The 27,050-nt window shown below is 37.8% G+C and overlaps 1 protein-coding gene across 1 annotated transcript; it reads right to left on the bottom strand.

Annotated features, from left to right (window-relative positions):
* Window positions 1-1,041: 1,041 nt before the first annotated feature.
* On the bottom strand, window positions 1,042-26,741 carry LOC131969988 (flotillin-2). The gene is made up of 11 exons (XM_059331225.1): window positions 26,552-26,741; window positions 23,905-23,986; window positions 21,074-21,164; window positions 19,627-19,750; window positions 18,685-18,803; window positions 14,021-14,134; window positions 13,485-13,604; window positions 10,574-10,788; window positions 8,888-9,071; window positions 6,319-6,468; window positions 1,042-4,660 (listed from the first exon to the last, which is right to left on the bottom strand). Exons 1-11 carry the CDS (start codon window positions 26,598-26,600, stop codon window positions 4,622-4,624), a joined length of 1,287 nt encoding a protein of 428 aa, XP_059187208.1. The 5' UTR covers window positions 26,601-26,741; the 3' UTR covers window positions 1,042-4,621.
* Between the last annotated feature and the right edge of the window lie 309 nt (window positions 26,742-27,050).

The raw sequence follows: 27,050 nt of genomic DNA on the forward strand, positions 1-27,050 counted from the left end.
GGACCCCAGGAGTACAGGAGGGTTAACACATTGCATCAAATATATTTTTTTAAAATTAAGAGAATCAATATTGAATATTCCTGTACTTTGTGTGAAGAATAAAAATAGCAATAGAACTGTCCAATCAGTGTATCTATAATTGTTTTTCTTCCCCTTCTCTCTCTTTCCTTATGTGGCTTTGATTTCTTACTTTTTATTATTTTATTGAAATTTTATTTTCACCATTTCACCATTTTATTTTATATAATTTTTCTTCCTTCCCTCTCTGTCGCTTTTGTTATGGTGCTTACTTCCCATTATGGACAGTCCACCACACAATATGCATTTTCTCTTATCCCTACTATGTATATATTGAATATGCCTATAGTCTGTCATTCCATTAATCTATCTTTTATATCCTTCTTCTATCTATTTTTGTGGTTATATTATAACTGGATGTACACCACATTCCTACTATAGTATTATAACAGGGGATTATAACAGGGCAAACAATTCTGTTTCAAGATAAACATGTTTTTGTTTTAAAGGTATTGATTGATTAGACTTTTGAGGGAAATGCCACACTTCAGCATACTTCAAACCTCTTTTCTATTATGATTATGATTATTATTTATGTAATATAAATCTGAGAATATATACTGAAAACTGATAATATATAATAAAGTCTGATAATATATATATTGAAATATATTCTCAGGTTTTAATATACATATTATCAGACTTTAATATATATTCTCAGACTTTAATATATTCTCAGGTTTCAATATATATTATCAGACTTTAATATATATTCTCAGGTTTTAATATTCATATTATCAGACATTAATATATATTCTCAGGTTTTGAATCCATATATATAATTTCCAGCATGCCATAATATATATATACATACACACATACATATATATATATGTGTGTGTGTGTGTGTATATATATATATATATATATGATGTTGTACATCACCATACTTGAACCAAGATTAAGAAGCCAGTGAGTCAGCGTAATAGTATTCATGATTAATTAAATAAACTTTGCAAACAGTACATGTAAAAATGTGGCATTTTGATTTATTAGAATGACATTAGCTCAGAGTGAAATGATTATTGGGAGTACAGATGGATGACATGCAGCAATAGCATACAGAAATGCATTGAGACACAGTGTTTGTAATGCAAATAACATCAGGAATATAACACAAATATGTCATATATACACTGGACACATTGGAAGCTAAACAAATCGTCACAGTTTGTCAAGTCACTTCATCAGCAAAGAATGATACAACATATCAACTGAGGATGAGCACAAAAATATTAACAACAATAATAATAACAGTCCTCTGTGTCAGTATGCTCATGCGTTAAACTCCCTCTGTATTTGTTTTCTGTCACCTGCTGGAGATATGAGGTTCAAACTAAATGCCACTGTCTGCTAGTTTAGGTTTCGTATAGGTGAGTCCAGCGCTTTACAGCTAACAGAGTTCTTCTGGAAGTGTCCAAGTGGGTGAAATACATTTTATAGGAATTATGGCCACGAATATACTGTACCTGACAACTTCCCCCAAATGATTTTCTAAAAACCTTTCCCTTCTACTGCTGCACTGAAGCTGAAATGGATTTCTTGAGGTCGGTTTGTATGAGGAACTCATCCACAGTTAGTGTGTTACTACAGCAGACGACACATGGAAAGAAAGCCACGTACTGCTGTATTCTAACATATTTTAGGCGCCTCTTTAAGCTGATACACTACACGCAAAAGCATTGTTTTTCATGCACTGGTCAAAGTTGAGGTTTTGTGCCATTTTTCTCCCATAAATTCTACTTCTTTCAGAATAGTGGAAAGATCAAAAACAAATATTTTGGTGTATATTTGACTATATTTTGTAGATTTACCCTAAATTCACTAAAAGTTATTGTAGTAGGAGGAGGCGGTGGGACAATAAGATGATGAAAAATATCTAATCTGTTGAATACAGTAAGAATACTCACCACAGTTTAATTTTTTTAATTTTTTTTTGTTATTTATTTTTTATTATCTACATTTATTTAATTATTCATTTGTTCTGGTCCTTTTCAGTATTATTGATATTTTAATTATTGTTTTCATTGCTGCGATATGTTTGTGAAGTTTTGGTTGTTGGATGTTGTTATATTAACACAAAAACCAATAAATATATGTTTTTAAAAAATGCACCGTGTGCATGATCTAAAGCTCCCACTCTCCTGCACAATTTTATGTTTGACATGTTCTATATTGTTGTTGCTGTGAATTAGATTCTAGATTTTGCCTTCAAATAATCATTTTTTATTAAGAATGTATAAAAACCTTTAAAGGCCGTTTTCTCAAAATTAGTTTTTTCTCATAAATCTCAACTTCAGCTCCACTTACAGACACCAAACTGACCAGTTATATTCCTAACTTTATTTATGTATTTATTTTTCTGCATTTTTGCTTTTTCTTGAAAGTGATACATAGAAAGGGGGAGACAGAGGGGAGGACATGCGGCAAAGGGACCTCAGGCCGGATTCGAACCCAGCTCCGCCGCAGGAAGGACTCAGCCTTAATTTTCAGTATTCAGACAGTATTTTCTGATTTATGAAATGATAAAAAGAGATATTCCAATTGCCTTCTGTAATGAACTTTGAATCGAATATATCAACAAACTAAAATAATGACTTTGAAATTTGCTTTGTCCAATGTCCAATGTTCAGATTTATGCACTGGAAAGATATGCAAATTAGCAGATATATAATGAGTGCACACCTCATTTGCATATCTAATTATAACATATCAGAAAATTTGTAATGCGATTTGTAAAAAATATCGTCTTAATGTAAAAAAAAAAACAACAACTGGTATCTAGTGATATCTATAATTTATACCCTATTTACTTGTAGTGTCTCCACTTGAAGCCACCAGACTCCATTGACAAATCAATCATTTTACATTGCAAGACACAGAATTTGCTGGTCTACTGCTGCCTTGATCTGGTAACTTGTTTGTGTTGTTGTGTGACTTTTCACTGTCATACAATATGTATGCAATACACTCATCGTGGATAAGTACCTCATATAGCTCCACTCCAAAAAAATCCAGACTATCCCTTTAACATTTGGTGCATTAGACTCTAAAATAACAAAGTATTCAAGCAGCAACATCACTGATTAAATAGATAAAACATTGTTACTCTGCGCAAAGATTCTTCTATATTTCATGTCACAGTAATTAAAAACAAATTCATGTGCAAACATTCAACAGAAAGTGTGTTTCTCTGAAAAGTGTACAGGTTTGGTTTGTTGACACACCCTGTGGAACATGGCTTAGCCTCTACAGATATCTGTAGTATGAAAGTAATGATCAGATAAACGATACAGTATCCAAAGTCCTTCTGATACAATAAAAATGAAAAGACAAGCTGTTTAATGCGGCATCACTGTTCGGCCTTTCCTTTTTGGAATCTATTCACATTAATTTGCTTCCACAATATAAACATATTTGACACAACTTGAAGCCAGTAATTTTTTACAATTTTGTCCATGAAATCTTTTATCAATTATCATGGAGCCAGGGAAGGGGGGAGATTAAAGTGGAAAATTCACAAGAAAAAACTCACAAATTTATGAAAAGAAAAACCCTAAAATATTCTCTATAAGTTTTTTTTAAAAATCTGAATATTATGCCCTCCCCTGGCACCATATTTCTCATTATTATTTTGACTAGAATGGCCCTATTTTTTTTCATCCTTTTTATTTTTATTTTACACCAACTCTTAATTAATCAAGGCCAACAACTACTACCATTTTACATTAAAAACCCATAACAAATATTAAAGAACGACATGAAAACTAAACATATCAGCACAAAATCTGATTTTGCTTCCTATTTCCCTGCTAAGCATATAAATAATAATCATATGTATCACGCTTATATCAAGTGTTTGTAAGGAATTAGACTACGTTCAGGGGAACAGGAAAACTTTGCACAATGAAAGGGGCTTCTTTTAAGATTGTGAGCACCTGTTACATTGTAAAATTCAATCAGCGAAGCATTAAATTATTAAATAAATAGATAAAAATTACAACATGTAAATTACAAAGAAAGCTCTACAATAAACAAGAAAAAAATTCAGATTATCTAGGGAGTGCAGATGTGTCTAACGATAAATAAAGAGGTATTTAAGTCAACGTAAAGGCCTGCAACGTCCGGAATGTAAAAAGTGAGAGCAGCGGCCTTGTGGTCTGAAAAACACGACCCGATGTATAAATACCAGAGCACAGGTGTTAACAGCTCACCTGCAGTGGATCTATGGGTGAGAGTCAGCAGACAGGCCAACCGAGAAGTCGTACAAACGGGCCAATATGTACCTATCTATATATATTCAAATACTAAGAATTAAATAAAAACAACATAAAATGCCCCCAAGTTAAAATTAAATAAAAAAATCTTTGAATGAGCAGCAGTGCATGCAGATATTCTGGCCCTGTATAAAGTAAGGCACCAGAGGTTTCCAAAATTCACTTGGTATAACAGTATATAAAACAACAAAATTCTTCAAGTGTATTAAAGGCAGTCTATCAGAGTGCATACAACAGATACTGAAGTTATGTGGAGTCGGCGCTTTTCAGGCTTGAGCGTTGGTCATCTTCTGCAGCAGCGGGATCTGTCGGAGAAGGACATTTATCCTGAAACTCGGAGTTCTGAAACAAACCCTCATGACTTTTCCGACTAAGCTGAAGTGTCTTTATGACTTACACTACCGGTCAAAAGTTTTAGAACACCCCAATTTTTCCGGTTTTTATTGAAATTCAAGCAGTTCAAGTCAAATGAACAGCTTGAAAGGGTACAAAGGTAAGTGGTGAACTGTCAGAGGTAAATAAAAAAAGGTAAGCTTAACCAAAACTGAAATGGGTTAACAACTTAACTCTATGGAGTCTTGGGCTATTTTGTCCATTTTTGAATTCTTTTCATGTCTTTGTAAGTCATTTTGTGTCTTTTTTTGGTCATTTTGTGTCTTTTTTTAGTCCTTTAGTCCAGCATAAAATGTGATTTTGAATCTTTTTTTTACTGTCAAAACACTATCATGCTCAATAAAGAATTTTAAATGTTGCAAATGTGCATTCATTTCAGAGTACACTGAGACATTAAACTGCATCGTTTTCAATTAAATTCTGGAAAAGTTGGTGTGTTCTAAAACTTTTGACCAGTAGTGTATATGCATATTTTTTCTTTCAGACCATCTGCAGTGGCTGTGACCAAAACATTTATACGAAATGAAACGGTTATTTGTTTACTTTTACATTTTTATTTAACATTGGTGTAGACCCAAAGCGATTTTCATTCTTCGATGATACAAATGTGCAGCTTATATATGGCATTGAAACATTTTGTTTTTACTTTTTGGTCAAGCTTAATGTGCATCATAGCTCACGAAAGTGTATGGCATGGCACCTTAACCTCTACATTTTGTCAACTTCAAGTCTGGTTTTAAGTTTCCCTAGCTAGGCTAGCTTTCAATTCCAAATCTGCTGAGATATTTCTTCAGTGTCCAGCCTCTCATTTGCACTTTGGTTCTCACTGCTTTCTGAAAAACTCATATTGATAGTGCTCATTATGACCTATTAGTAAAGCTAAGGCTAGTTTAGACTTAGTAGGCTGTTTTATAGTCATTGTGAGGCTTGAAATAAGGTTTGTGGCTTCATTACGATATTTTTTTCCCTTTTTTTCTGCAAAGAGTGGCTCTTTTGCCCATAAAGGTTGCCGACCCCACTGCACTAGAGGAAGCGACTGAAGCTTCACCAGTGGACTAAAGTAAACAAAGTTTCCTTGTTTTGTTTTTTTGTGTGTTTTTTTTAACAAGAACGTGTTAAAATGACAGAAATGCAGTTGTGGAATGTAAATAAGTACAATTACACTTAACTTTAGTGCAATTGCAAATACTGAAGTATAGAAAGTATAGCTTAATAAATAAAATAATATAAAACATGTTATTCTGAAATGGATCTTGCACAATGACTACTTTCACTTTTGGTACTTTTTTTTGGAGAATTTTGAATGCAGGACGTTTGACTTGTTACATTGTAATTTTACACAGTTGTTTTACAACTTTAACTTGAGTAACAGATGCAAATACTTCTATTTCTACTGCAGAAATGTAATGTATCTTGTAATATGCTTTAAAAAAAGGAAATTGATTTTATTTTTTAAATTGACCTTATAAATATCTGTGTTGCATGGCAGCCTATCAAGGTCACACTTAATAGCTTAGTTATAGTTCACATATATTTACATATAAAATCCGTCTTGCAAAGCATGGCTTACCTTTGTCAAATCCACTCCAGTGAGAGCGTTGACAGACACAGGAAGTTCAGCCAGAAGGCGGGTCACCTCGCCCGTCACGCGGCTGCCCTCCCCGCTGAGGATGACGATCTCACTGGTCCTGCCTAATGGTGCTGCCACCTTGCCAGCAATCTGCAGAGATATGATCGAGTGTTTACTGTGAGCAGGAAATAATAAAGTGATCATGTGATACATTATACAATTACAGTCTCATGACTTCCGACTCTTCAAGATGAAGCAATTGTGGGGAAACCTGCTGTAAGACTGAGAGCGGGCGTTTTTATTTGACTTGCTTTATGGTTTTATATCCCATTGCCTGAAAAGCGGCTGTGGCTCCGTTGGTAGAGCGGGTCATGTTCTGATCGGAGGGTTGGTGGTTCGATCCCTGACCATGGCAGCCTACATGTATCAACTATCCTTGAGCAAGATACTGAACCCCATATTGCTCCTGATGTGCTGTGTTCATCGGTGTGTGAATGAATTCCCAATGGTGGCAGGTGGCACCGTTTAGGGTAGCCTCTGCCACCAGTATGAATGTGTGTGTGAACGGGTGAAGTCTGTAGTGTAAAGCGCTTTGAGTGGTCGCAAAGCGACTTGAAAAGCGCTATATAAGTGCTGGTCCATTTACCATTTACCAAAAGTAATACTTTGGTTATTTGTATTGTTAATTTCACTCAGGCACCTTTCAGGACAGCCCCAGGTAGCCTAGCTGCAGGGTCCTTGAGTTTTGATTAGTCGGAAGGAAAACACACGACTCCATGGCTGGCTGCGAGGCTCTTTGGTGTATGCGTTTGGGAAGAATTTATAGAATCATGTGTAGGTTGAGGACAGGCATTAGTTGGTGAGGTTAGTGTTTAGTAAGTGTTTTTTTGGTGTGATGGTGTGGAGGGGGGTGTTTCCAGGATGCTGGTTTACACCGTTAAGCCTTTCTCAGGTGTCGTGGGCCTAACTTAACGAAACATCGATGAGGGAAGGTGCCCACTTGATAACCTCAATGACACGCTGCATACCGCTGGTGGCTAGGAGAGGTAGCTGCTGATTGGTCCATCTGAGGAGTGACTCTGTAGGCCAGGGATGGGCAACTTAAATGCTGGAGGGGGCCACAATTTTTCATGGACACTACCACAGGGCCACATATAGGACTGTGCACTTAACCAGATATTATGAAACTTCAATTTTAAATATGTTTACAGTGCAGTAACTTAACATATTTCATGCTCAAATGCATGTATAACAGTATAAATAGGAACACAAAAGGTTTGAAGCTAATAAAAAATAACCACTTACTGTGATTTCTTTTTTTATCCAATTCAAGAACAGCAGACCAACATTAATTGCAAGAAGTAATTTTGTGCATTTTTACACTGCACTGCACAGATTTCATGATCAAATGCATGTAGTTGTACTGAGGGCCACTTCAAGTGAGGGTGCAGGCCGTATGTGGCCCCCGGGCCTTCAGTTGCCCATCCCTGCTGTAGATGTATGACGGAGTAGCCTGATGTCTCCTATAGGGTTAGATCTGATGATTGTAATATCACTTGGTTGGTTACTGGTTGTTAATCTGAATTGGACTACTAAATGTGTTCCTACCTAGGATCATGGCACAAGGGATAGTTACATCTTGTCCTGTTTATTAATGTATGCTATTGGGTTATAGGGCTCCACAGGAATGATTTCTTAGATCAAGAGGTAAGTTAGCAAATTAGCTCCCTGGGGTCTAACTTGTGAAACACAATGAGGATTTAGAATGTGTTGGTGGTTAGATGGCTGAAATAAGGTCTGTAGGTAACACAAGCTGAAGAGATGTTCACGTTTTGCTGTAAGGCATAAAATACGTCAGTAAATGCCCCCCCAGTTTTTATGTGTCCTTAAAAAGGCGGCTGCTAACAAGCTCTGTCAGGAGTCGCCTCACAGCTTCTACTCCTATTTTTTAAAGCTCTTGCAAACTCTTGTAGATTGTAGATTAGAAACAATTTATTTGGCTACAGCTTGTTAGCTTGACGGAGAGCATGAGCTGAAGCGTCTTTAACGTTAGCATAACGTTAGCTTTATACATTTGTCGGCTGCATAAACGCTTCAAACATCATAAAAGTGGTGTTCATCTATGAAGATTATCCTGCTGAACAAAACGTGTCAGCATCAGAAATGTGTGTTTGCCACAGAGATTATTTTCTACAAAAAACCCCAAATTAATGCTCAATAGACCCCATGGAGATGCTAACATGGCCTACAAAAATACACAATTTAATTTCCTCTCTATTAAAATAAATCAGAGGGGATTAAACAACCAAAAATAAGCCTTAGAGGTGCTGGGAGGCAGACTGATTAGACGAGACAGTCTATTTACGAAGCCAACTGTCTTGCAGCATGGTCTGTGGTACGGTGCACCTTGCCACTTTAATGCCAATTGTAGCAGTGTTTAGACCTGATTTTTTATTTGAATTCATGTGCTGACATCAACAAAAATTCTTCTCAGTAAGGGGATCTGAAAAATCTGAAAGAAAAAAAAACCCTTTTCATCTTTTAAGGACACATCTGCTGTGTGTTTTACCTTCGGCAGGGCCTCGAGGACCAGAGCGGTCTTAGCTGCCTCTCCGTACTGCTGGTAGGCTTCAGCCTTCAGCCTCATCTTCTCCGCCTCCGCCTTGCCCACCGCTTCAATGGAACTGGCCTCCGCCTCTCCAATCTTCTTGATCTTCTCTGCCTGAGCCTGAGCTATCAGCACTGTCTTTATCCTGGCAGAGGGGAAACACACAAGTTATAATACCTGATATTTGATTTATGGATCAACCCATCTCAGCATAAAAAGTGATCAGGATAAATTAATAAGAAATCTTTAGTAGGGCCGGGACTTTAACGCGTTAATTTATATTAATTAATTAATTACAGAAAAATTAACGCGTTAAAACATTTTTAATCACACTTATTTTTGCACCCCAGAACGTTTCTCACTGGACGAGTTTCAGGCGGACCGATTATACTGGAGCACCAACTAGCGTTCATGAGTTCAGGCAACAACAAACCACAGTGAACATGAAGGAAGAAGCTGATGAGACGCTTTGGTTGGCCCCGTGGATGATGGGACATTTTGTTACAAAACACGAATGGATGGAAGCGTCGATAAGAGCATGGTTGTGTTGCTATGCAACAAGGAATTCACATATCACCGCAGCACATCGAGCCTCAAGTATCACCTCAATGCAAAACATATAGCAGCTTGCGGCTAGTGTGGTAGCTAGCGTGGATTGTGTTTTACTTAAAAAAACAAAGTATTATAGTTTACAGAAGGTCTACCTACCTATAGGCTACCTGGATTTCTGAAATGTACTATATTTCTAAATATGCTATTGCTACACTTAATGGCAAAAATTGCACAGGTCTGTTGGACTTGAAAAAAAAATATATATACTAAAAATCCATGTGAAAAAAATTACTTCTCACTGTTCTCAGGTCAAATATTTATATGCGATTAAAATGCGATTAATTAATTACAAAGCCTCTAATTAATTAGATTAATTTTTTTAATCGAGTCCCGGCCCTGATCTTTAGTTCTTTATAAGATCTTGCACTTTCTACTGAAAACAAGACGAGGTTGTAACCTGATAAAAAAATAAACCTAACGTCCGTCAAGCGTGCTTCTCACAGAGACCCCCCACGTGGTTTTTTATGCGTCAAGTCTATTTGTGCCGTTTAGTGAATCGTTCACACAAGTATCTTCTGTATATGTGCTTTGAACTTATTAACTGCATCTGCAACCCCATGTGTGTTGCCGTTTCACTACAAGCAGATTCTCCTAACAAAATCAATCAATCGATATATACAAACATTGTTGATTTCTTCCCATGAAGCCGACATGAAGCTCACAGACAGACCGGAGCCTTGATGCATCAATAATGCTGCTGTTTATAAGTTCAAAACATATATACAGCGGGATATTAGTGTCGTGGCGGCAGTAGGAGTCAGTGGGGATTGCACAATAGAACGTATACGTTTCTCTCCCAGCGGGAATTCCCAGTTACAGGAACATAGGCGCTTTTCACCACTCTGTGCTTGGGCCTCCATAATTATCTTTGAAATGAAATGAGTGAAGAAAAAGCACTGTGAGGTCAATCCAAACTGTGAATGTAGAAAAGGACAGCAGCGCACAGCCTGGATTCGCCCCACCCCCCTGAACAAATAGCATCACTCAGCCAAACAAGCTCCTAAAACACACTTTAACTGATGGCTTCTCACTCACTTCTGCCCCTCGGCCAGCTGCTGCATTTTGTAAGCCTCTGCCTCAGCGGGCCTCTTCACTGTGGCGATGAGCTCCATGTCCGTCCGTACGATCTCTCTCTCCTCTATAGTGATCTCCTTCTTCCTCTGCACCACTTGGATCTCGATCTCCTCCAGGCGGATCTTTTGCTGCTCCTTGGCTGCCTGCAGCTCGTATGCCAGCTGAGCCTCGGCTTTCTGAAAGCATCAGCACAGAGACTGTCAAAATCAAATCAAATCAAACTTTTTTTATATAGCGCTTTTCATACATAAAGAAAATGTAACAAAGTGCTTTACAAAAATAAGAATAGTAACAGACAATAAAAATGAGATAACCCACCCCACACACACACTTAGACTCACACATTGCACATATTAATTGACAGTGTAGAGACATGGCAATGGCAAGGCACCGAGGATCCAGATGAGGAAAAATCAACCTTTGGGAGCATCCACACTGACTGTTGGTACTAGAGCCCACTGCCATAGAGGATGCCGTCACAGAGACCACGACCCGGGTAGACTGGGGAGGGCTCCACACATGGTGCTGAGCCGCCCAGTCCCCCGGGCCCAGGGAGTCTCCAAGACGACATCCCCACGGGCAGACCAAACACACCTCCCAGTGCAGAGGCCCCCATGAGGGAACACTGAAGCTAAAAACTAAAAGACTAAAAGACAACAGGACAGGATAAAAACTAAAAGACTAAAAGACAACAGGTTCAGATAAAAACTAAAAGACTAAAGGACAACAGGACAGGTTAAAAACTAAAAGACTAAAAGACAACAGGTTCAGATAAAAACTAAAAGACTAAAAGACAACAGGACAGGATAAAAACTAAAAGACTAAAAGACAGCAGGTTCAGATAAAAACTAAAAGACTAAAGGACAACAGGACAGGTTAAAAACTAAAAGACTAAAAGACAACAGGTTCAGATAAAAACTTAAAGACTAAAAGACAACAGGACAGGATAAAAACTAAAAGACTAAAAGACAGCAGGTTCAGATAAAAACTAAAAGACTAAAGGACAACAGGACAGGATAAAAACTAAAAGACAACAGGTTCAGATAACAACTAAAATACAATGGGAAAGAAAATACAAACAATATGATGAACAACTAAATAAATAAAAAGATAAATAAATAGGTGAATAATTAAATAAATAGTAAAGTAATCAGTTAAAAGCTAGACCAAACATCAACAGTCTCTGCGGTCCTGATGCCCTGTCACACTTCTGCAGCACACACCCATGTGAGGTCACTCACATGAAGCAGCGTTTTCCATTAGGCAAATCAAAGCAAATTTGAAGCATTGCATCGTACATTGGTCAGAAGATGTCAGTTTAGGTTTTCCATCAGAGTGGAAAGAGCTTATTAGTCATGTGAGTTAAATGTTCGCTACGTCAGAACTTGGACCAATTTTATTTACCCTTTATATGCTCCCTCTAGGTAATATCATTAGAAAACATGCGATTAACCTTCATTGTTATGCTGATGACACTCAGTTATATATCTCATTCAAGCCAGGTGACACTGATCAGCTAGCCAAACTTAATGCATGCCTTAAGGACATAAAAACCTGGATGGTCCACAACTTCCTAATGTTAAACTCGGACAAAACGGACCCGAACACCTCCGAAACTCATAAAGACTTAATTAGCATCGATGGCATTACCCTGGCCTCCAATACCACCATAAGGAATCTTGGAGTTATCTTTAATCAGGATCTGTCATTTAACTCCCATATAAAACAAACTTCAAGGACTGCATTTTTTCACCTACGTAATATTACCAAAATTAGACACATCCTGTCCCAAAAGGATGCAGAAAAATTAGTTCATGCTTTTGTTACTTCAAGGTTAGATTACTGTAATTCCTTACTGTCAGGCTGCTCCAATAAATCCCTTAAAACTCTTCAGTTGGTCCAGAATGCTGCGGCTCGTGTACTGACAAGAACCAAGAAAAGAGATCATATTTCTCCTGTTCTAGCTTCGCTGCACTGGCTCCCTGTAAAATCCAGAATTGAGTTTAAAATCCTTCTTCTTACTTACAAAGCTCTAAATGGTCAGGCACCATCATATCTTAAAGACCTCATAGTGCCATATTACCCTTCTAGAGCACTACGCTCCCAAAATTCTACCTTACTTGTGGTTCCGAAAGTCCTTAAAACTAGATTGGGAGCCAGAGCCTTCAGTTATCAAGCTCCTCTCCTGTGGAATCATCTCCCAGTCTCAGTACTGGAGGCAGACACCCTCTCTTTATTCAAGAGTAAACTTAAAACTTTTCTCTTTGACAAAGCCTATAGTTAGGGCTGGCTGAGGCCTTGGACCAGCCCCTAGTTATGCCGCTATAGGCCCAATGTGTCAGGGGACACGATACACCGGGCCCCTCTTTTCTTCTCTCTCTCTGATGTCCCAATAATACATGACACAAGCTTGTACTTTCCCAGAGTACTCACACTTTTCTTTGCTCTCTCTTTCACAGGGTGTGGATCCCTCCTCTGTCTGTCCCTGAGGTTTCTTCTTTTTCCCCTGCTAAAAGGGTTTTTTGAGGAGTTTTTCTCTGGCCGATGTGAGGGTCTAAGGACAGAGGATGTCGTACCATGTACAGTCTGTAAAGCCCTTTGAGGCAAACCTGTGATTTGTGATTTTGGGCTTTATAAATAAAATTGACTTGACTTGACTTGAAACTTATTCCTAAAAAGTGTTTCCATCTCCTGTTTAGCGCATTAACTATTTTGGGGAAAAAGACAAAAACCACCTCAAACAAGCGTAAAAAAAAATGTATACGCATTTTCAAAAGTTTCGGTGTTTCTAACAAGTTTTGCTCATGAGAATCTTCAAAATGTTCAGAGAAATTTGTTGATGGAAACACAGTTTCAACCCTCAGGTACCCACCTTAGTGTTGACTTCTTGGTTGAAAGAAGCTTTCTGCAGCTCCAGTTCTCGTTTGGAGTCGGCCATCTTGGTGTCAGCCTGGAATTTGACGTCCATCATCTCCTTCTTACATTCTGCCTCCTATTAAACGATAAACAAATCAAATCAAATCAAATCAAATCAAATAGTCTTTATTGTCATTATATAGTTCACTATACAACAAAATTGAAAGTGCCCCTGCATAAGGTGCATAGTTATGACAATCATAACACAAAACAACATGAGTAAAAACATTTAAAAAATACCGAGCTAAACAAGGACAAAAACTAGAACAAGGACATGTGATGTAATAAATAAGTATAAAAATAAATAAATGGCTACTTAAAATGCTATAATTTATACATGAGGTAAATTGAGTGTTTTGCACATATCAATTGTACTGCACATGTCCGTTTTAAAAGTAGGTGTGTAGAAGTAAAGTAGTGTTCAGTTGGCTGTTCAGCTGTGCACAACAGAATCTAATTCTCCGAATATTCCACCCGTTAAAGCCTCCTTACCCGTATCCCAGCATCCCTCTCTGCCTCAGCCACGCCGATGTCTGCATCCCTCTGGACGGCTGCAGTCTGAGTCTTCCCCAGGGAGCTCAGGTAGTCCAGTTTATCGTACACATCCTGCCAGCACAGACAAACAGGTCAACCTATGAACTTCCTGTAAACCCTTAACTGAAGGGCGACTGACAATTTTGTTTGCCAACATAAAGTGAGGTGACATTTTACCAGAAAACTAAGTGATGAATAAAACCATGAAGTCAAAATATAAAAATCTATCATAAAAAGTGCTCTCTTCAGATTCCGATCTTGTCAGAGTCATATTGCTTTTTATATATGTGTTATAATCTACACCAATTACAAACGTTACTCAATTGTATATAGATTACCATTTTCTTTAACAGGAGGAGCATACCTGTTCGAAGTGTTATGTTTTGGCTGTTTTTATTTTTCTGTCTCTATGTAAATGCAGCTATCTTAAAATATGGAAGTTGAATGAAGACACATGAATGTAAAAGCTGTATGTCAAAGTGTTATAAACTGAAAATAAAATAAAAATATTGTGGGGAAAAAAAGTGCTCTCTTCAGAAAAGGTTGGAATGAGAAGAAGTAAAGAAACTCTGAGTAAATCCTGGGGGTTAGCATTTGTAATTAAGAGCAGGGCGATTAATCACATTTTTGGCTTCAAATAATAACGAAAACAATATAATTGAGATAAAACAATTATTGTGCCTCATTCTGTTTCACTTTTGTTTTATTTTGTTATAAATCGAGTGGAGCGTGCCCTTTCCCTTACAGCAGTGCACTTCTGCCCGTTTTCAGCTAAGTAACTAAGTGATCTACAACCTACTGATCTGAAGTTTTCAATAGGTTGTAGTGGTGCACTGTAGAGGTAGAACAATATATTGGCGGGCTGATATATCGGGCCTATAAGTGTGCTTTTTACTTGTAATAGCATCGGCCGATACGTGCGTGTGTTCGCTGATCAACTAGCCCATTTCACTGAGCCAACAGCAGGCAAGGCTCGGTGCAACATCTGCCATTCTCTGGTGAGCTGCTGCTGATACCGGAAAAAAGAGAAACACATAAAATATGTGGATCATCTGAGGCGCCACCACCTCGAGGCCTAGAACAACATACAAAAAGGAAAGGAAGATCGAGCAGAAGAATGTTTGTTTTGTTATTAAATGTTTCTTTTTTTGTTTAAATGGAGACTTGTGTAACATTTGTTATCATTGTGTCATTTTTATCATGTAAATGGAGGGAGAAACGGCAATATCGGCTTCAAGAATCAGCCCAAAAAAACTAGGCAGCACATATCGGGGGTCGGTTAAGACTGTCAAAATAATATTGGCAGTAGTATCGGCATCGGCCTAAAAAAACCTGTATCGGTCAACCACTAGTGCACTCCAACATATTTCATCTAATTAATGTTATATTTAAAAAAGTTTTTGTCTATGTCTAAGTTAGTTAGTTTAAGCTATTAAAACGGAGGTTGGGAAATTCGCTTTTGTTTATTTTGCTCCTTTTAAATGGAATAATTTACTGTCACAGCTTCAGTTGGATACACTGATTCCTTTTAATCATTTTAAAGATATTCTTATTAATCTTATGATTTCTGAATGTGTATGTACTCATTGAATTTATTGTGCTTCTGTTGATTATATATTATTATGGATATGTAGTGTAATGTGTTAAAATTGTATTTGTACTGTAATCAGGGCGCCATTGGAAATGAGAGCTTGCTCTCAATTGGCCTTCCCTGAATAAATAAAGGTGAAATGAAAAAAATGAAAATTAAGTCTATGACTAATTCTATGAGTACTGAACAATATTGATCTCAATATAAACCAAAACAACAGATTTTTGCCATTAGAGCAGCCTTGTTGATGTGATTAATAGTGAGCATGTTTTCTAAATATCTCCTTTCTCTCACCACTAATGTGAGCAAATGTTTCTGCTGCATTTTCAACCACAAATGGACCTTCTCTCCGAGTGTGGTCGCAGCTTATTGATTTCACACCTGCATGGAGGAGCTGCCAGCAACAGCTCTTCCCTCATTAACTGGAACTGCTGACAGTGGCGTCTGATATCAGCTGCATTCAACTTTATCACAAAGGAACTAAATCCTCTTCAGTCTGGTTTTAGAAAGCAGCATAGCACTGTTACTACTGCCCTGAAAGTTTTAAATGATGTGTTTGAGGCATTGGATTCGAAAAAGTTTTGTGTGGCTTTGTTCATTGACCTGTCTAAGGCATTTGATACTGTGGACCATGATCTCCTATTGCAAATTCTTTTCAAAAATGGTATCTCCAAGCAGGCTGCTTCTTGGTTTGCTGATTATCTGGGAAACAGAACACAATGTGTTCAGATGGCCGGAGTTAGTTCCTCCTTTCTTAAGGTCACAAAAGGTGTACCGCAAGGCTCAGTCTTAGGACCCATCCTTTTTACAATTTACATAAATAATCTGTGTGCCAACATATCAAATGCCTCATATCATCTCTATGCGGATGATACTGTTATTTACTGTTGTTCACATGCCATTGCTCAGGCTTTTGAATTTTTGCAATCTGCCTTTAATACAGTGCAGACTCGTCTGGAAAAATTGAAACTGGTTTTAAATGCTGATAAATCAAAACTAATGATTTTTGCAAATTCATCTACTCCGTTGGAAAATATTCCGTCAATCAAAACTGTCCGGGGTGAAACTCTTGAGCTGGTCACCAATTATAAGTATCTGGGCTTCACCATTGATGAAGAACTGTGCTTCAAACTGCACGTAAAAAAATTGATTTCAAAATTAAGGGTGAAGCTAGGTTTCTTTTACAGAAACAAATCATGTTTTTCCCTCAGGGCTCGGAAGCTTCTGGTCTCAGCCACCTTCTTGTCTTTACTTGACTATGGCGATGTTGTATACATGTCAGCTTCAGCCACCTGCCTACAATCTTTAACTCCTGTGTACCACTGTGCCCTGAGATTCATCACTGGCTGTAGCCGCCTCACCCACCATTGTGAACTCTACGCTAAAGCTGGCATGCCATCCCTTACTGTAAGACGTCATACGCACTGGATGACCATGATCTATAAGGCTCTTCTTGGCCTGCTTCCCATTTACCTATGCACTTTCCTTAAGAGATCTGGTGGCCGTTATGACCTCAGATCCAATGATATTGTGCACCTTTCTGTCCCTCGTGTCCGGACCGAAAAAGGTAAAAAAGCATTCAGTTTCTCTGCCCCCTCTGCTTGGAATACCCTTCAATCTGAGCTGAAACTATCAGAACTTATTCCTTTGGGAGCATTTCGCACAACTCTCAAAAAACGTCAATGTAAATCTTTTGCACAGTGCTCATGTTCCTAATTCGCTACTGTATTTATCACTGCTGCACTTTATACTGCTTATTTATGCTACCTATTTATACCGCCTATTCACTTGCACTTTAGTACTTTTAATATGTTGGACTTTTCGCTGCCTGTTTATTGTTATTGTTTGTCTGTCTTGTAACTTTTGACGTGTGCTGCTGCCTTCTTGGCCAGGTCACCCTTGTAAAAGAGGTCTCGATCTCAATGGGTTTTTTATCTGGTTAAATAAAGGTTAAATGAAAATAAATGAAACGACGAGACTCCAGAATCGTTTTTACAAATATTATATACACAAACAAATGTCTGAGAGCTCCTCTGATGAGCTAACTGGTCTTGACACGTCACAGAAACCATCTCTGCCCAGAATAGTGATATTGATAATGAATAAATGCACTCTGGGCTTTGTGCCTCTGTGTCTGCACCACACTGCAATTAGTTCAAATCAACAACAGTGAACTCTGCAGGGGGAGTCTCCTGCCAGCAGAAATGACTTTTGTAATTAGCAGCTGCCTCGACAGCAGATAAAAACACAGGAAAACAGGACAGGGTGGCTCCTGAGTCGTGTTTGTGTGTCTTCTTATGTACTGCTGAGCCTATAAAAGCCTAAAAAACACACACTGTACATTCGAAGTGGTGGGCTCTTAATTGTAGCTCATGTCTCATACACACAACTGAGAGCTGTCAATCACAAAGAAGCACTCCTGAGCTCAAAGTGTGTAACATTACACTCGTGAAGAGCTCACTAGGGATGTTTCATATTGAATTTCAATCACTGGGGCCAATATAATGTCAAACAGTATTATTCTGATATTAATTAAACCTTCTGAAAAACAATAAGAGCTGAAACTAGTAAAATCTTTGAATTTTTAAGACCTGACAATCTGCTTTGCTGAACACCACTAATCTATAAATCATAAGCAGGACAGTTGTTAAAACATTGAGGTATTTGTCTCTGAATTTCCTCTTTGTAAAAAGCATCTATAGCTTTATCTTATTATGCTTCCTTGCTTCCTCCCTCCTCCGTCCTCAAGCTGACCCAGAAACTGACTGACGTCAGCCATCATCCAGGACGTTCTTATCAGTGAAATGTTTGGCGGAGGATCCTTGGACTGAGGAGGTAAGAGGGAGCTCTCTCACAGTTTGGATTTGGCTCGAGGCTGCAGGTCTTTTTCCATATGTGCTGTTTGATATTTGTGCTGGAGAGGATTTCAAGTCAAAATCCATGCTGAATTGTATTATTTTGACCTGTCTTTCTTTGCTCAGTTAAGCACCGGGTATTGTTGCTGAAGCCTCTTAGATCACTGTCCACCCACCTTAATGGTGAAGCTGAGAATCTCGATGCCCATCCTGCCCACGTCAGGAGCTGCCACCTCCCTCACCAGTTTAGCAAACTGGTCTCGGTCCTGATAGATCTGCTCCACAGTCAGGGTACCTGCAAATAACAAACATTATCCGTATCTCCATAATGAATGTCTAAACTGGTACTTTACAGTGCAAAATGACCCTTTTCATAAAGCAGAAGCGGAGTTTTCTTACTTTTTTCTTCTATTTTGGTTCATAGATTTGAATTGAAAACCTTTACTTTTCGGACTGTCGGTCGATCAAAATTAATGAATTGGGTTAGACACTTCAGATTAGGGAACACATATTCAACATTAATTAGTTGCTTATTAGGATGGATGATTGGATGAGGATTGGTAGATTGTAATGTCAATCATTACTCTAAAAAGTGGGTCACTGGTAGACTAACATTGGCGCAAAGTGACCCACTTTGTAGAGTAATGATTGACATTACAATCTACCAATCCTCATCCAATCATCCAAAAGGAGCCAGCAGTCACGTCAAAGGTCTGGAGAAGGTGGCTGTTTGCCGTTTCCATGGTTTCGTTCAACGCTATGTAGAGACTTATAAAGTCCATACAAAGTAAAGCATGTTAAGATCGTAACTCATATACAACAACTCCCTTACTTACTACTAGTTAGCAATAATTCTGAGGTTATTGAGGGAAAACTCTTAGTTAATGGCTTTCTGGTTGTATAATAAGGCCATGCAGAATAAGGCCTTAATACCTACTAAATAATGACTTATTAAGAGCCAATATGTTAATTTTTTGCATGGTAAAAAGCAACTAATTAATGTTGAATATGTGTTCCCTAATCTAAAGTGTTACCGAATTGACAAATGTCAATCATAAGTTCAGGTGTCCTCATTTTAACAAACAACTGTTTGGATGAAAGAATATGAATCTCCATACCTAGAATGGAGCGCAGATGTCCCTCCAAAGTCTGCAGGACCACAGCTTTGATCTCCATGACTGATTTACCCAGAAACTGCTCACAAGCTACGGCCAGTAGGTCCTGCTCCGTCATGACTTTTATCTGAAGAAGACAAAGCGAGCTCAGCTCATCTGGCGACTGACCAAACTCCAACATGGAGCTGCGGAATGTGTGCTGTGTGCATTATATTCTCTGCACCCTCAAAATACCACTAAAACTCTGTTAAACATTTCAGGAAATAGAGCAGCAAATATGTTTTTGTTGTCTGACATTTCATTACAGCTGTTACAGACACATTTCCAGCTGTGATATGCTGACTATATGGAGAAATGTTGTGGGGCTTGTTTGCGTATAAATCTGGCTGTCTACTTTCATAAATGTCTTCAAAACAGAATAATATCAAAGTTACTCAAAGTAGGGCTGGGCGATATGGCCCTAAAAGAATATCACGATATTTCAGGTTATTTTTGCGATGACGATATTCTTGACGATATTAGGAAATACTTAAAAAGATATAGAAAATATGATTTTTTTTAGTCTGTATAAATAATTAAAAATCTAACATGTAGTGTGAAGTGCAAATCTCAACAGTTGCCAAATACAAAAACGTTTACTCTTGAGTATGAGCAAATAAAAAAAATAACCATTTAGGGGTTCTGGGCATATTTTAATGAATTTTGTAAAGGAGAATAAAGGTTCTTGTATGTTTTATTTAAGGCATTTTATTTTGACAGTCTTCTTGTAAGTTCTGTGGTGGATTCTGATAACACACCATGCTCTTATTTTGAAAGCTGCATGTGTTTAGCGACAGTGGGTAAGTAGCTTTTTGTGATTAAAACAACTTTAATTGTTAGCCTTACGCCACTACATCAAGAAGTAGGAATGTTGCCAATATCATGATATGTATTTTTTTTAACCGTAAAAAAAAAAAAAAACGATATTATCGTGAACGACACGAACGGCACACCCCTAATTCAAAGTACAGTTGTTTTATCAGGAAGTTGTATTTAAAGTATCAAAAGGAATTGACTCAGTATGCAGAATACCTTCTTCTAAAGTATTCTGTCCATCTAAATATATATATTTTTCACTAACAAATACACACAGGAGTATTTTAATGTGGTACTTTGTCAATATGCTTCCAATCTGAGATAATCTGTATGCTACTGAGATTACTTGTATTAGCAGTGTGTCATATAATGTCTTTTTTATTATGTAAAAAGTAGAATAAATGTAGCAATAACAAAACCAAGTGGTAATAAGTGCACAACAAAGTGTCTGCACAACAAATATGGCTAAATAAAAGAGTCTAAACTCTGCAAATGTTTCTGACTTCTTTCCATCAGTATACAAATATTAAGTTTTACCACAGTACCCTGGTAAAAACAGATAAGTCCAGAAGAGGTCACTGGGATGTGGTCTTACCTGAGCCACCCCTGTGACAGTGATGGCTACCCCCTCTGCTGTCTCCACATCCTCACATCTGGGCTGCAGAGTCATGATCTCCAGGGTTATCCTGTAGCGTGGAACAAAAGCACATGTTTTGGCCCATGAAGAGAGGGAAATGTAGTATTAAGAGCAAAGAACTAAGGAATACTAGGACTACATCTCTAGATGTTAAATATATTGTTAGGACACTGAGAATCTGATGCTGCCTGCCCATCCGCTGTCAAAGGGACAGATATAAAAAATCTTTCCTGCCACATGCCATCACACTGTACAATAACAAATAATAGTCTGGTTCATTACATACTGTCTATGCACTTTATGTGTTTTTATGCACACAGTTCATTGCACCTTATTTGTTTCATAGCACCAACATTTTTATACTGTATATTCATATTTATTCTGCACTGGAATTCTATTCTACTCCTTAATACATACTCCTTCTTTAGACACTTTATTTTTTATTGTATTTTTATATTTTATTGCTTGAAGTATGCCTAGGTTGTTCTTTTTATTTAATTGTGTTGTCATTGTCTATGTGTGTAATGCTGCTGCTACACTGTAATTTCCCAGCTTGGGATAAATAAAGTATATCTATCTATCTGTCTGTCTGTCTGTCTGTCTGTCTGTCTATCTATCTATCTATCTATCTATCTATCTATCTATCTATCTATCTATCTATCAAAATCATAATGAGCTTTATTTACTGATGTTTTTTTCTTACACTCATGATATTTTTTGTGTGTGCGTGGCTAAAATATGTTTTGCTGGTGCCCCCGTTCACAGAAGAACATTACTTAGGCCCCGTTTACACGAGGACGCTTGCAGGTAAAAACGACAAAATATTTTATCGGAAGTGCCTTTCGTTTAGACGGTGACGGCGTTTTTGGGGCTTAAAAACACAATAATGTGAAACCACCCTCCAGAGTTTAAAACTGTAACATGCATACCCAATCCAATTCACACACTTTTGCGTCATCTTATGCACGCAGATTTCCTCCTCAAAACACTCGTCTAAACGCGGAATAAAAAACCGTCATCATGTAAACGTAGCTTTAGCTTCCATGCAGAAATTCTGCCTGCTTCTCTAAACTGTGTGTCTTAGGGGCCCTTCCCACTGGAGCTGTTTGGTCTGTTAAAACAAACTCTGGTGTGTTTGTCAGATAGTCTGTTTGTGAAGACATAGTCTGGTTTTTGCTGGTGTGAACACTCAAACCAACTCTGGTGAGGACCAAAGAACTGAACTCTGGTCTGCCAAAAAATGGGGGTCTGGGTTCTCTTCCAAGTGCGCCAGCGTTCAGTTCTCTGCAGGGGAGAACGCAGTCTGAACCAAAGGAAGGAAGGGTAGTTTCGATTTCAAACAGACCTAAAGCGTTTGCACAAACGTAAAAATGAGCAGCACCTTAACAGCATCCATGAGAGCCAAACAAACTGTAAACAGGGCGCTCACATGACGTGAAGCATTTTCTGCCGCATAGAATGAGCGTGAGAACCTAAAACCCCGTTTCTCCCTGTTGACACGACAACACATAACCGGAGTTTTCCAAATTCTCCACTTTTCTGTGATAAAAACGAGGTTTTCGTGTAAATGAGAGGCCAAACCGCATGGAAACATCTGCGTTTTCCCTTCGTGTAAATGGGGCCTTGATGTGTTTTTTTTTTTAAATAAACAACACAATTAAATAAAAAGAAAGAACAACCTAGGCATACTTCAAGCAATAAAATATAAAAATACAATAAAAATACACTAAAATATAAAGTGTCTAAAGAAGGAGTATAATTCCAGTGCAGAATAAATATGAATATACAGTATAAAAATGTTGGTGCTATGAAACAAATAAGGTGCAATGAACAGTGTGCATAAAGAACACATAAAGTGCATAGACAGTATGCAATGAACCAGGCTATTATTTGTTATTGTACAGTGTGATGGCATGTGGAAGGAAAGATTTTTTGTATCTGTCCCTATGACAGCGGAGCTGGAGCAGCCTGTGAGAGAAGGTGCTCCGCTGTCTTTCTGGAATGTGGAAGCGTCCAGCTCAACTTTCATAAATCCAAACAATCCTTTAAAGAGAGAAGTTCACACCCTGCTTAGTTCCTCACCTCCACACCAGGCCAATAAGAGTGGGAAGTGGGTTTGGGTTTGTCTGGGTTTTTGCCTGGCTTTGTTCAACGTATCACTCCACAGCTGTGTTTTGTCAATCTGCAATTTTGCTGCTAATTAACAATTACCACATGAAGCAAAGTACCGGAAATCCAGAGACATTACTCAGGAGATGACGTCAAGGAACAATTGACGCTCTCAACTGCGACATGTGGCAGCGATGTAGAATATAAAACTGTCTGTGATAAAATGTGTGATGTCTGAGCAGTGATCAACTGCAAAAAAAATATGAACCTAAGATATGCACATGTCTTGTTACCCTGTTAATTAAAGGGGAGGGCACATTTAGCAAGCAGGCAGTAAAGTGTGAATGTGTCGGCTGAAAAGAAAGACTCCTGAACGTGTTCACATAAGAAACAACATTGTGTCTACTCGTAGACTGAACATGATAGACCAGCTTTCTTGCAGATAATGGCTGACTTCTCTGAAGAAATCCAGGGCAGCAGAAGCCCATTTCGGCTGTGGTCTGTTTAAAAACCTCTGCCATTTTATCCAAATGAGTTTTTACTGAGGGCAGAGGGCTCTCAGCAGTATAATCCACTTAACTGTGATGAGCTGGCATAAAAGCATTACGAGGAACTACTTCAAGACTAACTCTATTTCAAGATACCATAAATAGACTTTGTGTTTTTACTGTTTTTTTTACCTTTGGGTGTCTGAAATGAGCCACCAGGCCCAGGCCCATCCTCCCACAGCGTAGTTCTTTGTGTCAGAGCCACAACAGCCACCTGAGGGAAGAGGAGCAGTTGCATTATTAGGGCAACACTAGATTACAACTAAGCACAGAAATGTTGATTGGTTTTAGGGCTGCAACTAATGAATGTAAAACTATTCCGTGATTCACAAGTAAAAAGACAAACGGTAGAGAAAGAAGCCCAAAAGTTAAATTAATATGTAATAAATAAAAGAACAGCTCAGCGTCAAACCAATAAGAGCTGCAACAGTTATTCGATTAATCGAACAATAATCGATTATTAAATTAATCGCAACTATTTTGATAATCTTATAATTGGTTTGAGCAGTTTTTTAAAGACAATAAGTCCAAATTCTCTGATTTCAGCTTCTTCAATGTGAATATTTATGGTTTCTTTGTTCCTTTACGACAATAAACTGAATATCTCTTTGGTTTGTGGACAAAACAAGAGATCTGAGGACGTCATCTTGTGGTTTAGGGAAACACTGATATTTTTCAACATTTTATTGACCAAACAACTAATCAATTAATTGTTTAAAAATTCGACAGATTAATCGATAATAATGAAAATAATCGTTATTTGCAGCCCTAATTTTATATATTCTAAATATATTATTGGACAATATTTATGATGCATTTATGTAAGCAGCATTTTACTTTTGTCCAGGTAGGGCTCATTTTAACTACTTAATATACTTATATATGGTTTATAAACGTGTGGATGTTTTTATGTTAAATCTCGACCTGAAAAGTATCTTAAGCTGTCAGCTAAATGTAGTAAAGTAAAAATGACAATATTTGCCTCTACGATGTTGTGGAGTAGAAGTATAAAGTTACATATGTGAAAATTAGGGCTGCAACTAACGATTATTTTCATTATCGATTAATCTGTTGATTATTTAAACAATTAATTGATTAGTTGTTTGGTCAATAAAATGTTGAAAAATATCAAGATAGGAGATATTCAGTTTATTGTCATAAAGGAACAAAGAAACCAGAAACATTCACATTGAAGAAGCTGAGATCAGAGAATTTGGACTTTTGTCTTTAAAAAATATTTTATCAAAATAGTTGACGGTTAATTTAATAATCGATTATTGTTCAATTAACCGAATAATTGTTGCAGCTCTACTTCTATGTGGTTTATAAATGTGTAAATGTTTTTATGTTAAATCTCGACCTGAAAAGAATCTTAAGCTGTCAGCTAAATGTAGTGAAGTACAAATTACTATATTTGCCTCTAAAATGTTGTGGAGTAGAAGTATAAAGTGACATATGTGGAAATACTCAAGCAAAGTACAAGTACCTCTGAATTGTACTCAATTAAAGCACTTGAATGAATGTACTTTCCATCACTGGACAATATATTTACATTCAGTAATATTTCATTTTCCAACTAATGTATCGAAAAATCAACAATACAGAGATAAAACTTGGATAAAACGCATCATAGCTGACAAAATAATGAATAGCTTTAAAAATAGTCTTTCAATTGTTGTCTTTTTATAAAATGTCCACATAGCTTGAAGGTTTTACTGATGGGAGCCAGAGTAGAGGGAGGAAGAGTGAACCCGCCCCCTCCATCAGTAACATCACTGTGGGCCTAAAGGAAGAGACAGGCTGCTTCCAAACACTGGAGCTTTAACATTAACATCAACTATTTACACGGTTTGTGTTTCAGTCAGGCTTCACTGACGCTTAAGCCAGTAGTTCTCAACCTTTTTGAGTCGCGACCCCCAATTTAACATGCATGTTGTCCGTGACCCCCCCCTCACTGAATACAATCTCACAGTTCAGATCACCCAAAAAAGAAACAAAATGACCAAAAAAAGGAAACAAAATGACCAAAAAAGACACAAATTGACCACAAAATGATCAAAAAAAGCCACAAAATGACCAAAAAAGACACAAAATTACCCAAAAAAGACACAAAATTACCAAAAAAGGAAACAAAATGACCAAAAAAAGACACAAATTGACCACAAAATAATCAAAGAAGACACAAAATGACCAAAAAAGACACAAATTGACCACAAAATAATCAAAGAAGACACAAAATGACCAAAAAAGACACAAATTGACCACAAAATAATCAAAGAAGACACAAAATGACCAAAAAAGACACAAATTGACCACAAAATAATCAAAGAAGACACAAAATGACCAAAAAAGACACAAATTGACCACAAAATGATCAAAAAAACACACAAAATGACAAAAAAACACACAAAATGACAAAAAAAAAAGAAATGAAGTGACCAAAAAGACTTAAACACATTAACACATGACCCCCAGAAATCATCTCGCGACCCCAATTGGGGTCCCGACCCCAAGGTTGAGAACAGCTGGCTTAAGCTCTAGTTTACTAATAACGAGCTGTCACTGCAGGGCTCGCTGTGGATGTGAGCCGTGATTTATGCCATTAATGCTGATTTAGCAGGTTTGTACTGAAGCTAACATGTTATATTATTTATTAGCAGCCAATCCATGCTGCTGCAATAAAAGGTAACTGAAAGAATGACCGACAATCAGGTCGCTGGTTAGCCGTTAATGACAGCTAGTTTAGCTCCGTTAGCTCGGGGAGGAGGGAACCACCTACCGGACACCACCAGAGCCTCGTTCGGCCCCACGGTTAAACAGTTCCCCATGTTCACTCAAGAGGGCGAGAGAAAAACTAGCAAACAGCTGGAGTGGGAGATAAAAAAGATATTATCCGTTGTTTATCCAGGTGAGATCGGTGCGAAAGAGTCTTCACGTCCTGCACGACGACAGCAACAACACACAGCCCCGCCCCGCCTAACGACACCGCACAGTGACGTCATGTTCGACAAATGCCGAGAGTGACCGAGAGGGACCAAGAGGGGCCGAGAGAGACCGAGAGGGACCGAGAGGGGCCGAGGGAGGCCGAGAGAGACCGAAGCTCCATGCTATTTACATCATTGGAGTTACAGGAATAGAATCTTTCTTGCAAATAAAAAAATTGCCAAGAAAGCGTTGATGCAGACCAAGGTTATAATAGTTTGGGATTTTTCATGAGTTTTAGTTTTAATTTCTTCGTGATTTTTTGTTTCCAAATTCAGTTAGTTTTAGTTAGTTTT

The sequence above is a fragment of the Centropristis striata genome, chromosome 4 (assembly GCF_030273125.1).
Source record: "Centropristis striata isolate RG_2023a ecotype Rhode Island chromosome 4, C.striata_1.0, whole genome shotgun sequence".
Classification (NCBI taxonomy): Eukaryota; Metazoa; Chordata; class Actinopteri; order Perciformes; family Serranidae; genus Centropristis; species Centropristis striata.

Bases quoted from the DNA above. Each gene is read 5' to 3' on its own strand.
- LOC131969988 (XM_059331225.1), bottom strand. From the start codon at position 26,600: ATGGGGAACTGTTTAACCGTGGGGCCGAACGAGGCTCTGGTGGTGTCC. The intron at 21,165-23,904 runs GTAAAAAAAACA...TCCACGCTACAG, and splicing joins CTCATTTCAGACACCCAAAG to GATAACCCTGGAGATCATGA. The intron at 14,135-18,684 runs GTGGGTGGACAG...CTGTGCTGGCAG, and splicing joins TTCTCAGCTTCACCATTAAG to GATGTGTACGATAAACTGGA.